The sequence below is a fragment of the Elephantulus edwardii genome, unplaced genomic scaffold (assembly GCF_000299155.1).
Source record: "Elephantulus edwardii isolate Elephantulus edwardi_28Jun2011 unplaced genomic scaffold, EleEdw1.0 scaffold00016, whole genome shotgun sequence".
In the NCBI taxonomy this organism is placed as follows: Eukaryota; Metazoa; Chordata; class Mammalia; order Macroscelidea; family Macroscelididae; genus Elephantulus; species Elephantulus edwardii.
Genome location: NW_006399766.1, coordinates 8,030,534 through 8,044,906, shown reverse-complemented (window position 1 = coordinate 8,044,906; position 14,373 = coordinate 8,030,534). Strand labels below are relative to the sequence as shown.

Below are 14,373 nucleotides of genomic sequence, written 5' to 3'. Positions count from 1 at the left end.
TCCATTTTAATAAAAATACTAATAATTGTGATAACAGTTACCAGGTATTAAGCTCTTTTCATGTCCCAGTCATTACACTAAGTGCTTTTTATTAATTATCTTATTTCTAACAATTACACTAGTACCTGCTAGAGAGATAAGACTTAGTAAGGGTTCTTTTTATTAGTTGAAAATGATCTTGAGAAGTATGGACTAATATTATTTCCATTTTATATGTAAGGTGAACTTTGCTCAGGCTAGGGAACTCCAGTTGCTTAGTGGGTAGGAATTGTCCTGCCGACCCAAAGGTACACAGTTCAAATCCACCAGTTTCTCTGTGGGTAATCTCCCATGATATTTACTGTCTCTGAAATTTAGCTAGAGCATCAACTATGGATTGGTTCTGACTCAATGGTACACAACAACAATAACAACAGTCCAACTTGTAAGTGTCAGAACAAAAAGACAAAACCAAGTCCCATTTCTTATTAACTCTTAATAGCTATAATCACTTGCTCCAAAATAAGTTCATATTTATGAACGATGATATCCCTTGGGTATATGAATAATTGTGAGTTCAAAATGCATTATTTGATGCAATCTTTGTACTGTATGATTACCAAACCAACCCACTACTGTTCACTTGATTTGAATTTAGCATGACTTTGTTGAGCCTCTAAATATTTAAGGAGGAGATGAACCATCTTTGAAGAAGCCAGCTGGTAGATTTCAAATACCAAAAGTTCCAAAATAGCAGTCCCACATTTATTCTATGAAACCACCAGGGCTTCTTATGGAAAGATTAAGTCAACGTTAATTACCACTGATCTTCATTAAATTATGTTTAAATATGTACAAAATTAATCTAATTAAATCCATGTGCCTTATGTATGTATACGCAGATACAGACACATAAATAAACACAGATAATGAATTTTTAAGGAGAGTTGTGATGTGTTATACTTCTCTAGTTTAAAACACATGGCATAATCATAGTAACAGCATTAGCTGATAATCAGCATCCAGTCCTAAAAGTTGGCAGGCACTGGAGCCTGAAACATAAAATCTAGCAGTGAATACATTTATATCTCTGAGTAATATTTATATAGCGTGAAGAATCAGGCACTTGCATAGGAAGCTGAGCTTCCTTGCATAGGAATCATGAGCTTACAAAATGCTTCATTCTCAGGAATGAGTAAAGAGGAACTACCCTAACTAATTGTAACATACAATGAGTGTTAAAACTCATGAGAGTAGCTCAGTAACTAAATTCGAATGTTAATTACTGTGCTATTTTGACACTGATAACAAGGCAATATAATTCTTTGAATAAATGCCAACATTGGAATCATGAGGACAATTACAGTCAGCTACTCAGAAGGCATCATAAAAGAAGTCCTTCTCTGCTTTGAAAGAAAACATTTTATGATAATTAGGAAGGTTTAGGCTGTGAAGCCAGCTTTTCCATTTTATGTACTACGCCCCTTCCGTCAAAAATCTTTTCAGTACAAAATGAGCCAGAAGGAGCATGGGATCTCAGGGATGCACATTGAACATGGCAGTGGAGCAAGAGAGAGAATTTAAAAAAAAAATAATAAAGAGGAACGATCTGGGGAGGAGGGTAGAGAAAATAGTGCAACAATGAATGAATGGAAACCCCAAATCTCTGTAAATGTTCATTAAAATTAATAAAATTTAATTTAAAGAGAGAGAGAGAGAGAGAGAGAGAGAGAGAGAGAGAGAGAATTAACTGCACCTGCCAAAATTCAAGAGGAAAGGAACTTGATATTTTCTGACAAACCTGACCTTCCTTTCCTCACTGTCTGCCATGATATAATGAAACACTCGTTCTTTAATCAGGGATAAAGATGAAAAATTATAGGACAAGAACGCTTGCCTTTTCCTTTCCTTCTTATTTTATGTATTATGTGTAGAAATTTACATCAGTTGTAGGACATTAAGCAAACAAACATTAAATAACTTATTCCAAATCCAGTCATTTTCTTTTCTTGATTTTACCATGTATGTCCAATCCTGTCAGATCAGAATGTAATTTTTTATTTTCATTTTCCTGACCTTCGGAAACATAATCATCTCAGAAGTCAGACTCCTCAAAAAATGCAGCTTTTCTTTTCATCAACATCTTACAGCTGCCTCTAAGGTTAAACTATAGCAGAGAAATTCAGAATCATTTCACTAACTACTCCACAGTTTTACATACATTTGCATGCAAAGAGATGCATATTGTAGCCATTTGGAATTGGGAAAACACTATAGAGATATTCTAAGCCCAGAGTTTTGGGGTTTTTTTAAATTTTATTTTATGACTTTTAAAAAGATTCTAATTATTAACTCAGCTCCTTTGTTGATAGCTTCTGAGCTCACAAAATTTTATGTGGCTTCAGAAATGCTTTTGCAACAAAGAACAGAGCTCACACACCCATGGCATATCCTCCTGTCTCTTTTACTTGGAGGCAGCAAAGATATATAGTTATTTTTTAAAGTTATCAGAGCTGCAACTTTAACTATTTTCTAATTAACCGTCGAACTGGACAATAAACCAAAATATACCCTAAAATTCAAGGCAAATAGTGAATGGACTGAAAGAGAATGGGGTTCTATTTAATGTTGGAGGTATTTAATGATGGTGAAAATAGAGAAGGGATTTTTCTGGTTTTAAAATTCTAGATTTTATTAAACTTTCAGAAATGCTTTTGCAACAAAGAACAGAGCTCACACACCCATGGCATATCCTCCTGTCTATTTTACTTGGAGGCAGCAAAGATATATAGTTATTTTTTAAAGTTATCAGAGCTGCAACTTTAACTATTTTCTAATTAACCGTCGAACTGGACAATAAACCAAAATATACCCTAAAATTCAAGGCAAATAGTGAATGGACTGAAAGAGAATGGGGTTCTATTTAATGTTGGAGGTATTTAATGATGGTGAAAATAGAGAAGGGATTTTTCTGGTTTTAAAATTCTAGATTTTATTAAACTTTGTTTAAGTGGCAGCAGGTTATTTAGGTAGGAGAGCTGTCAGGGACCAAAGGAAAGGACTGAAAACTCAAAGACCACAGAATATTTATTATTAAAACCATTGGTGGTGGGGGAGGAGAGACCAACTACATGCATACACATCGTACATAGCAACAGGTCCGCAAAATAATGATTGGAGAATGGATAAAGTCAGAACCAACATGAAAAATCTTGAGAAATAAATAGGATTGTTAAAAAATATGAAGTTGGAAAACTAAAGCAATTAAACACATGTTCATCTTAATGATTTCTGCAAAATTAAACATACAAACATCCTCACCACTGGGTGAATAGGAATGATTGAAGTTGTCAGCAAACTCATCTCACATGGAACCAAAAGCAACAATCCCAGTAATAGCAGTCAACAAATAAAAAGTCATGTTGCATTTAGGAAATCTACCATCATGGATCTCTCCAAAGTCATTACTTTTGCTAAAGAGCAAGGATATCAGTTTAAGGACTAAGGTGCACCTTATCAAAGTAATAGCATTTTTAATTGTTTCCTATGTATATGAAAGTTGGACAACGGATAAGACAGACCAAAGAAAAATCAGCATCTTAAAATCGTAGTGTGAGCAAAAAAGTACTGGGCTGCCAAGAGGACAAATAAATATATCCTGTAGGAAATGTAAACAGGGCACTCCTTACAAGCAAAGAAGATGACATTTCATCCTACTTTGGACATCTTCAGGAGAAGCGCCAGGGGAAGACATCATTCTGGGAAAGGTAGAGGATCAATCAAAGGCAGGAAGACCCTCAATGACGTTAATAGGCACAGTAACTCTAACAATGGACCCAAGCATCTCAGAGATTGTGAAGATGACTGTAAGAGAGGCTATGGTTCTACTACTGTTGTTCATAAGGTCACTATGAATCTAAATCAACTTAATGGTACCTAACAACATCGACAAAGCCTGAATCAGGCGCACCTTAGTCTCTAGACTGACGCCGTTGCGTCTCAGTACTCTGCAGAGGTCCCTGACATCAGATTTCCCCCAGTGATTTGACTTTTGATTTTCTGACTGTTGGTGCCAAGAGTGTTGATTGTGGAGCTGAGCAATCTTAATTGGCAACAATCTCAATCTCTTCTGAGCAATCTGTAATTGTTAACAATCTCAATCTCTTCTAATCTATCATGGTGGTGCCAATTGGCCCACTGGTGAGAATCTCTGTCTTCTTGATGTTGAGCTTCAATCTACATTGAAGACTACAATCCTTGACCTATAGCAAGCATATCAGGTCCTCCTCAATTTCAGAAGACAAGACTGAGGTGTGCCTGATCCAGGCTACGGTCTTTGCAATTACTTGATATGAATCAGAAAGCTGGACAATGACTAAGGATGACAGAAGAATCAATGCCTTCGAGTTGTGGTATTGGAGAAGAGTCTTGAACATACCACGGATTGCCAAAAAAAATTTAAAAAATACCAAATAGGTCTGTCTTGGAGAAAGTGAAACCAAGTGTGTCCTTGAAGGCTAGGATTTTGAAGCTCCATCACACAAACTTTGGGCATGTGGCCCGGAGGGACTATTTCTTGGAGGAGGACATCATGCTCAGAAGGGTGTAGGGACATTGCAGGAGAGGAAGACCTCGTGTGAGATGGATTGACACAGTAAACAGGGTAACAGGGGTAGGTGTGTCAGAGTCAGTGACAATGACTCAGGTCAGGTCAGTTTTCAGAGCTGTTGCACATAGGGTTGCTATGAGTCACAGGTGACTTGATAGCACCTAAAAATGATAGTATATCTAAAGGAACTCTGTTGGTGTAGTGTGTAGTATGCTGCCTTGCCAACCAAAAGGTCAGTGTTCAAATCTATCAGCCATTCAGAGGATGAAAGACAAACAGTCTCTTTCTGTGACAATTACAGCCCTGAAATTTGCATGGAGGACCCCTATGATTTAGAATGTAATAGATGACAGTAGAATTCAGGGCAGAATGTATATTTCTGATGAAAAACATGGGCTTATCATCTCCAGTCAGGGTTTGCATGACTCTTGTGACTTTCAAGAATTTTAAAACTCTCCACAAGACACACACACACAAACACACAAAAAAAGGTAGAGTAGACATTCCCTAAGCATTTCTTAGCGATATATAAGGATCATTTTCTCTCTCTGGACATATATGTATACAGACACAGATGTATATACCATGAACATGGATGATCATGTTCAATAAAGGAGAATTCTAAGTGTTTTACTTTTAGCATATGCAGTAAATCATTTTTGTTTGTAGCTGAGAATATTGAGTATATTAGTCTTAGCATATGCAGTAAATAATTTTTCTTCATAGCTGGGAATATTGCAGACATGGTCTTAAAAGTACAGAAAAAATGTTCAGGAAATTAACTTGGGCTTTTTGAACCTGTGTAAGAGCATACATTTTTTTCCCCCTTCTTCCAGATAAAGAAAGTAATTTCTATGCTAAAAAGAAAAGGATACCACCACAATATTTTTGGACATACTTGTATGAATGCGATCATATATCTAAGCACTTGATAGCCTATTTTAATGTAAATTACCACTAAAATTATAAAGTACACTGAATAGTATACCCTTCCCATAGTGTATATGACTTCAGATAAATGGAAGTGATCATTTAAATTATATTTAATTTTAAAGTATTAACTATAATGAATTTTTGAATACCATATTTCCTCATTATAATCAAGAGTAAAAGCATGACATTTAGAAAAAAAAAACCCTACCTTTGAAAATTTCAGCTAGCGCTTTTTCTTCCAATTAAAACAGAGCTATATAAGTTTTCAAAGAAGTCAGTCTCGAATGGGACTCAAGCACCTCCTTTTTACCAATATTCACAGAGCAGTAGTAAGGATTGTTACTCTTTCGCACATTTTGAACAGAAATGATTTCTATTTTCTTAGGCAGCCGTCTCATCAACTAAAGCATCCTTACCAACGGGTAGGTTTTATTTGAGATATACAAGACTTTGAAACGTAAGAGAACAGCCTGCACAGCTGGCTTGTTGTGTGTCATCCCCCTCATCCCATGGTTTGATCTCTCACCATCCAACTGCTTCATAGGGTCAAACTCTCTCCAAGCATTTCCCTAAATAGCAGGCAAACTCCTAGGCACATACTGTTTTATAGACACACACAATCAGATACCTTGTCATCTCAGTCACAGCTCTTGTACCATACCTAATAAGAACGGCTTTGACCACCGTTATCAGAATGGTCTTTATTCATTCTTCCAATGATTGTTGTTGTTATGTGCCGTCGAGTTGCCTGTAACTTGTAGCAACCCTATGCATAATAGCTCTGAAGCCTGCCTTGTCCTGAGCCAGTCTCACTGACACTGATACCCCTACTCCCACTACCCTAGTTACGGAATTAAGCCATCTGATCTGAAGTCTTCCTCTCCTGCGTGAATGAGGGACATCTCCTTTTGGGTACGATGTCCTTTTCTAAGGATCAGTCCCTCCTGACAACATGCCTAAAGAATGTGAGATGGAGTTTCAAAATCCTAACCTCCAAGGAGAAACTTGGTTTCACCCTCTCCAAGACAGACCTATTTGTTTTCTTGACAGTTAAGACGCTTCTCCAGCACCGCACCTCAAAGGCATCAATTCTCCTGTCATCCGTAGTCACTGTCCAGCTCTCTGATGATGATGAGCAAGTTCGTCCAGAGGGTTTTCAGAGGCAGTAAATTGTGTGGGAGCAGACTGCTCAACCTTCTCACTCAAAGCAGCTGGTGGATTCCAACCAGGTGCCTTTGCTATTGTAGCATAGATTCATACCACTAGGCCATGAGAGCGCTGTGTTGGCTCAGTAGTCATTAATACCACTGACTACTCCCTCTACACCCCAAATATGGCTGGAGAAATAGGCACACAAATGAACTCTGTTTTTCAAAGTTGCAGATTTACCCTGCACAGTCTTGGGATTCTGATGTCATTTTAATCTCAATTTGGCATTCGGGAAAGAAAATCAATTGCTTATTTTTTTTTTTTTTAGCTAGAAAAACCTACTGTATATTTCTTTGTTCACTGTTTAGATCCTTTAAGTTTCTCTTACCCCAGGAAGTGTTTTGGTTTTTTTTTTTAATCTGGCTTGGCTCCAAAGAAACACTAGGAAAGATTTGGTCTGGGGCTATGTTGATGCATTACTGGCAAAGGCAAAGAAGGAAAACTAAAGCTGAACCCTGGTGCTGTGGGAAGGAACTTTCTAATGCAAGTCCATTTATCTGCCGCTGGCCTTCTATAATTCTGAATCTTAACAACCATGCAAGGGGGATTTTCAGGACCCCATGAAGTTCCTAATGCTGCGAGCTTTCCAGAAGCCGACTGGACTATCTTTCTCTCACAGAGCTGCTGGTGAGTTCAAACATGGGATCTCTCAGACTGCAGCTGGGCATTTAACCATTGTGCTACTGGGATTCCTTTTTGGTCTGGTATCTTTCATTGCCCTGAACTTGGAACTGACACAAAGCTGACTCCCCAGACAGTTTTCAGAGACTGTGAACAACATGGGAGGTAATTACTCATCTTTCTACTGAAAAACAGCTGGTGGGTTTGAAACACCTGCCCTTGGGTTGGCATAATAAAAAGCTAAAAGATGTGGTCATGGCATTAACTGAGATAGATGCAATGAAGTAAGACTTCTGCCCAATTAGTACAAGTTAATTTCAAAATGCAATAGAAATCAAAGTGAACTATAATAAGCCTAGCAAACTATCACGCCTTGAATATTAAGAGGTCCTTTTTTTCCTTCTCTCCTCACAAAATGCTTTCATGTTTAAGATACGATTTTATTGTCAGCATATACCAGAGAGTAACCAGAATGGATAAATACTGTACTGTACACTGGACAAGATTTTGTGAAGAATTTAAAAAACCATACAAATCAAAGCTAGTACTTTTGGACTACAGATGAAAAGTTGAAAAATAGGATAATTTAGTTGCTCTAGATGTTTGTCTCATAACTCTTAGGATATTAAATAGAAGGCTTCTCATGCATACCTACCAATGTGAATAACCAAATAAGAACCATTTTGATATGATGTTTAATTGTCTTCAAAAGATTGTTTCATTCCAAAGGCATGTATATTTTGAACACTACATCCCTAAGACATAAGACATCTTCCGTGTTTCACGCAGCCTTATGTAAAGCCAGAATGTGAACTCAAAAAGAACAAAAGTCATTGTTATTCCATTGGACCTAACTCACAGCTGACTCTCCAATGGGTTTCTAAGGCTATAAATCACACTGGTCTACCTTTATCCCATGGGGCAGCTTGTGGATTTGAAGCACCACGGAGGAGTGCCCTTTGGGTCAACACCACAACTGTCCACATACTACGCCACCAGTCAATGCTAACCTACAAATGTGGGGTGGAGCACAACTGTCATTTTGTGATTAAGTTAATCTTTAAATATGGTTTTCAAACTACTCTACTCTCTCTTTACTCATAAATGTGGTAAGGTTTCAAAGATGAAGCTTCTATGAAAAAAAAAAAGTATTATGTGAAAATGGAAGGTGACCATTGTCTGATCACAAAATGATTGATGCCTTTATCACTGCATAGCAACTAAACTATTTCTAATCATCGCCCAACCACATTGATATATAATTTAAACCTTGAGAGCCAGTGTTACTCTCACCTCAGTATTTGCCACATACATTGTCAATGCATAAAATAGAAAGTAGGTTTTATTTTTCATTTTAATCAGGTAGCGTGAGAGTCAGTGAGGAGGTAGGGGATTTGCAAAGGCTTAATGAAAATGCCGTTCACTGGATCCACCCCTTGACCTATCTATGAGAAGCCAAATTTCATATTAAATATTTGTAAGAAACAAAATGTTACTTCAGTATGTGAGGGACGGTGGTATCAGCTGGAATGAATCCTGAAGCACTAAGGCAATCCTTAAGCATTTACAGGATTTTTCCATTGTATTTGCTGACCCCTCCCTCCTGAGTCAAGCAGAAGGTTTTCCATAGAAAGAGTTTAGCTTCACCTGCATTGGATTCTCTTGGTGATTTACTCCCTGGCAATTTTCAATAGAGACAGGAAAGCTGGAATCAGCGCTTCAGTTTGCTTCAGTTGTTCGAGAACTGTTCGCCTCCTGCTTTACCTCTGTTCTTCTACATTCTTGGTGTTCTGTCTCATTATTAATACTTAAAAAATATTTTACCCTCAGTCTGCAACATCTATCGAGTGGGATTTTCTGAACGCGGATAGTACCCAGTGGGGTTGAGTTGGTTTTGACTCATGGCGAACCCTCCTTAGGGTTTCAAAGGCTGTAAACCTTTAGCAGAAGAAGCTCAAGGAGAGATTGGTAACTTCAAAGTGCTGACTTCTGGTAACCCACAGGACAGTTTATGAACTATGCCACCAGACTTTCTTAAGAATAAAGTCTAGGGACTTTGATTTTGCTACAAATACATTGTTACGGAAGTGCTTCCAAGTAGACAGAGACAGATCACAACCCTACAAACAGCAGATTTTAATTTTGCCCTAGGCTCCACCATCCTAGGTCTCCAATATTCTCAAGAATATTGTTACACTCGCTGTATTAATCCACCTTAATGAGGGCCTTCCTCTCTTTGTCTGACCCTTTGCCTTCCTCAACATGATATCTTTTTCCAGAGACTGGACCCTCTTGACAAAATGCCTAAAATATGTGGGATCAAGTTTCACATCCTTGCCTCTAAGGAGAGATGAATTACTACTGAGAAGGGATCAAAAAACATGAGCTAAAAGGGGATGCATTTTGAAATAACTTTCAATTTCAGTCGTCCTTAACCATAGTCATTGACCATAGTATTTAAGGGAGCCAAAATTTATGGAATAGATACATTTCCTAATTTATCACTTATATCCTAATAAGATGTTAATACTATTGCAAGGAGGTTGTTCTGTGCCATTGAGTTTAAATGTGACTCATATAAAGCCTATAAACAATGGACCTAAATCCTGCTTTATACTATGCCATCCTCACGTTCACATATAAGAAGCAGAATCATGATCTAGGAGTAAAACCACCATTAGATAAATGAACTACTATTACCACATCATGAGAGCTCCAGTGGCTGCATGGTAAGGAGTTGCACTGCCAATGTAAGGCATGTAGCTCAAATCCAGCAGATAGATGCTCCTTGAGACAAAAGATGGTCATTCTGCTCTTGTGCCAATAACTGCCTCTGAAAACCCACTACAGGTCAACTATAACTTGGTACTGACTAGATGGTACATAACAACATTATATGAATACAAAATTACCTTATTAGTTTATATTGCCTAATGCATTATGCAGATGACACAACCCTGCTTGCTGAAACTGAGGAGGACCTGAAGCGCTTGCTGCAGAGGGTCAAGGACTGCAGCCTCCAATATGGATTGAGGCTCAATGTCAAGAAGACAAAGATTCTCACCACTGGACCAACTGGCAGCATCAGGATGGATGGTGAAGAGATTGAGATTGTTCACAGCTTCAGTTTGCTTGGCTCCACAGTCAACACTCTTGGCACCAGTAGCCAAGAAATTAAAAGGCGCATTGCCATGGGAAAGTCTGCTGTTAGGGACCTCTCCAAAGTACTGAAAAGCAATGGTTTCCCTCTGGAGACTAAGGTGCGTCTGATACAGGCCATGGTCTTTGCTATCACTTATTATGCATCAGAGAATTGGACAATGACTAAGGAGGACAGAAGGAGAATTGATGCCTTTGAGCTTTGGTGCTGGAGAAGAGTATTGAGGGTACCATGGACTGCTAGGAAAACAAACAGATTCATCCTGGAAAGGGTTAAACTGGATGGCTCCCTGGAGGCAAGGATTCTAAGGATCCATCTAACATACTTAGGATATATTGTAAGGAGATCCTTGGAGAGGGACATCATGCTTGGGAGGGTGGAGGGACAGCACAGGAGGGGAAGGCCCTCTATGAGGTGGATTTATTCAGTGACTGGGGTAATCAGGATGCATGTATCGGAGATTGGCACAGGACAGAGCAGAGTTTGGGGCTGTTGTACATAAGGTCGCTATGAGTACCAAGCGACTTGACGGCACATAACAACAATAATGATGATGATAGAAGAATTACTTTAATGTCCATTCCTTCAAAGTTAAAGTATGATTTTGGAATGCAGAGGAAGACTGAACTGTGATTGAAAATCACATGTTTACGTCAATATTGATTTTTTTTTAAACAAACGTCTCCTAAGTTCTACTTTGGTGCCAAGTCTCAAGAAAATGAATGTCCTTTACCTGAGGGTTCTCACAACAATTAGAGCAAGTTAGTTCATAAAGGCAGAGTCATTTGTTAAATATTCTTAGATTAGACAAAATGGTATTATTTTTAATGATTATCCATTATTCAGGGATTTCTGGTGGTCGCTGTGTGGTAATCATGAAAGTGGGCAGTTCAAATCCATCAGCTGCTCTGAGGAAGAAATATGGGCAATCTTCTCTGAGTGATTAACTACCGTTGAGAACCTGCTGGGAGGTCAGCTAAGGGCCAGTTTTGACTCCATGCTAGACGACAATAATAATTTAAGTTTATGTTACTTATTAAATTGCTTCATTTTTATTTTAATGAGGTAAATATATATGGAATAGAGCATGTGATATTGTAACAATCAGCACACGGATCAATCAGGGACACTAAACTAGTAAACCACACAGTTCAATTAACAGGCTCTTTCATTCCCAAATTATACCATCATGCTCGGCAGCAGTGCCGATCTGCGACATGCACATTCCTCCTCTTTCCTGTCTGCCTCCTACCTGTTTCCACCAAACACTAATAAAATTTGGTGTCTATACATTTGTCTAGTCTAGATAATTATCAAGTGAGTCATACAATATATAGCCTTTTTTTGTGTCCAGGGGCAAGGAGGGGATTAATCATTGGGTTGTACAATTTGATGAGTGGCGGTGAGGAAAATGGAAAGAATGTGCTCAAATTTGTATTTGAATTTTATAAATAAACTAGTAGAAAAAAAATTTTTTTAATTAAAAAAACACTGAAACAGATGAGGGAAAGAAAAATTTAAAAGCGATGTATGATAGGGTCTTATGGTTATCACAAGAGTCCACAATTAAGGTTACATAGTGGAATATACTTGGGGCGGTGGGAGGGGTGCGGGGGGTGGATTGTGTACCAAGGAGGGAGTGTTTCTTTTACTTTTGAAAGAGAGGAGAGAACAGGGGCAGGGGCAGGGGGAGGGGGAGGGAGGGCTGGGCAGGGAGAGAAGTGCAGCAATGAATGAATGGAAATCCAAAATCTCTGTACATGTTCACTAGAATTATTAAAATAAAAAAAGAAATTTTAAAAAAGGATAAAAAATTAAAACAAAACAAGAAAAATTAAATTAAAAAATAACCTTCTATTCTTGACTTATTTCATTCAGCATTGAGAATACCAAATTTATCCTTTAATCCACAAACATCAGAATATGGAACTGTAAATGCAACTCAGCTATTTTCCTAACCTACAGTCTTCACAAATTTGCATAATTAATCCATATTCATGGTTTTACAAACGAGGTGCTCTTTGGTAGAAAGCCTAATGATGAGGTCCTCACTTGCCCTAAGGGAAAGAGGCCTCCTCTGGAATTAGACGTGGGTCATAGCTCTATTTCTTCTGCTTTCATTAGCTCTATCACTTTTCCTCCCTGAGTTTTCAGTAGTTTTCATAGACAAAAATAAAAAAGCTACTGTCTTTCAGTCAATTTTTCATCACAGAGCTCATCCTTCAGATTTAGAGGCCATATGTCGTTACGGGTAGGGAGCTCTCATGGCCTAGAAGCTGCACTGCAATCCCAAAGGCACGTGGTTCACAACCACCAATTGTTCCACAGACGAATGACTGGCAATCTCCTGTGTGATTTACTACCTCTGAAAACCCGCTGGAGGATGAGCTACAAGTTGGTTCAGACTCGATGACACACAGCAACCATAACATCATTATTTGAGAAGTCTACCTATCTTTCTCCTGAGAAGCAACTAGTAGGTTTGAACTGTTCACCTTTTGATTAGCAGCACAACACAGAACAAGTAGCCAACTACACCACCAGGGTTCTTAAAAGGGGTTTTAGAAAGCAATGATTTAGTGACAAAGTGAGACATCACAAATGGCTACACCTTTGTCTGATTGCTGTAAGTACTCTAACTTCCCAATGCTGTTGAAATGTTACAGATTAAATCCTAGGAGAGTAACTAGTTAGTCATTCTTCCACTTTACCCAGACTCTCCCTTCTCAGGACAGTCAAAGAAGCCAAACCTTTACTCTGCACTGCAAATACTGGACAAAGACTAACACAATACAATTCTTCAGTATTACTCTCTTATTAAAAAAAATTGAACCCGTGGGATTATACTTGAAATACTAACCTGTGATGAACTCTTTTCAAGCTTTTGGGTTAAATTATCCCAACGCTGAGCAAAGTTTTCCAGCCACGTTTCCATCTTCTGGGTCACTGCCTTGTTTTTCAGGGTTGAAAGAAGATCTTGGTTTAGTGAGGAGAGTTTCTCCATGGTTTGCTTTTTCATTTCTAGTTCTGTTTTCAAGACCTATTAAAAAGAAGATCACAGAATACATTCAAGTTGCTTTGCATAAAGTTCGATCAGTTTTTTCATATGTCTTTTCCTTTAAACAGACAGCATCGTGTTGCCCTTATCTATTTCCATTCCATGCTTCTTATTTCAAATGACTGTAGTATAGTCACGCACAAAATTATGAATGGACATAAGCAAGTTCAACTTGTATTAAACTCAGATCACGTCTGCAAAGGATCCAAAAAAATTCAAGTCATGAAATTCCAATTCAATAACCTTCCCATGAACATTGAAAACAGAAAAAGGTTTTGATGTCTTTTTCATAGGTTCACTACGAACTGGCGTGCACACGACGGCACCTAAGTACCAGTTCAGCGAAACCAGTTACCACTGGAAAAACTCTTGGTAATGTCATTTGTGTCAGAGTACAACTAAGCCTGATGGGGTTTCCAGTGGTTGATTTTAAGAAGTAACTCATCAAACCTTTGTTCTGAGATACCTTTTGGTGTATTCCACTGTCAAACTTTCACTCAGCAGTCATGCAAATGACACATATACAAACTCGTCTGGCGACATAGACTCTAGGGAGTTTCACTGCCAACCCAAAAAGGGGGGCATTTTCTCCAATTTTCAAATTCACCAATTGGCGTGTGACAGAAACATGGGAAAACTTCTGTGCAATTTGCAACTTCTGAAACTGTCCCAAAGGAGAAAGATGGGTAATCTCCTGTGCATTAAAACTGCCTCTGAGAACCTGCAGGAAGGGTCAGATCTGAGTGAGTTTTCACTCAGTGGAACACACCACCACCCCACACATTCACACTCAGGTGGCATACT

The 14,373-nt window shown here is 38.3% G+C and overlaps 1 protein-coding gene across 1 annotated transcript in view; it reads right to left on the bottom strand.

Annotated features, from left to right (window-relative positions):
• LOC102843189 (dystrophin-like) overlaps window positions 1-14,373 on the bottom strand; it is a 1,161,727-nt gene that overhangs the window by 52,108 nt on the left and 1,095,246 nt on the right. The window contains exon 16 of the mRNA XM_006881860.1: window positions 13,372-13,551. Within this exon, the coding sequence (XP_006881922.1) occupies window positions 13,372-13,551 (180 nt within the window). The remainder of the gene's footprint in view (window positions 1-13,371; window positions 13,552-14,373) is intronic.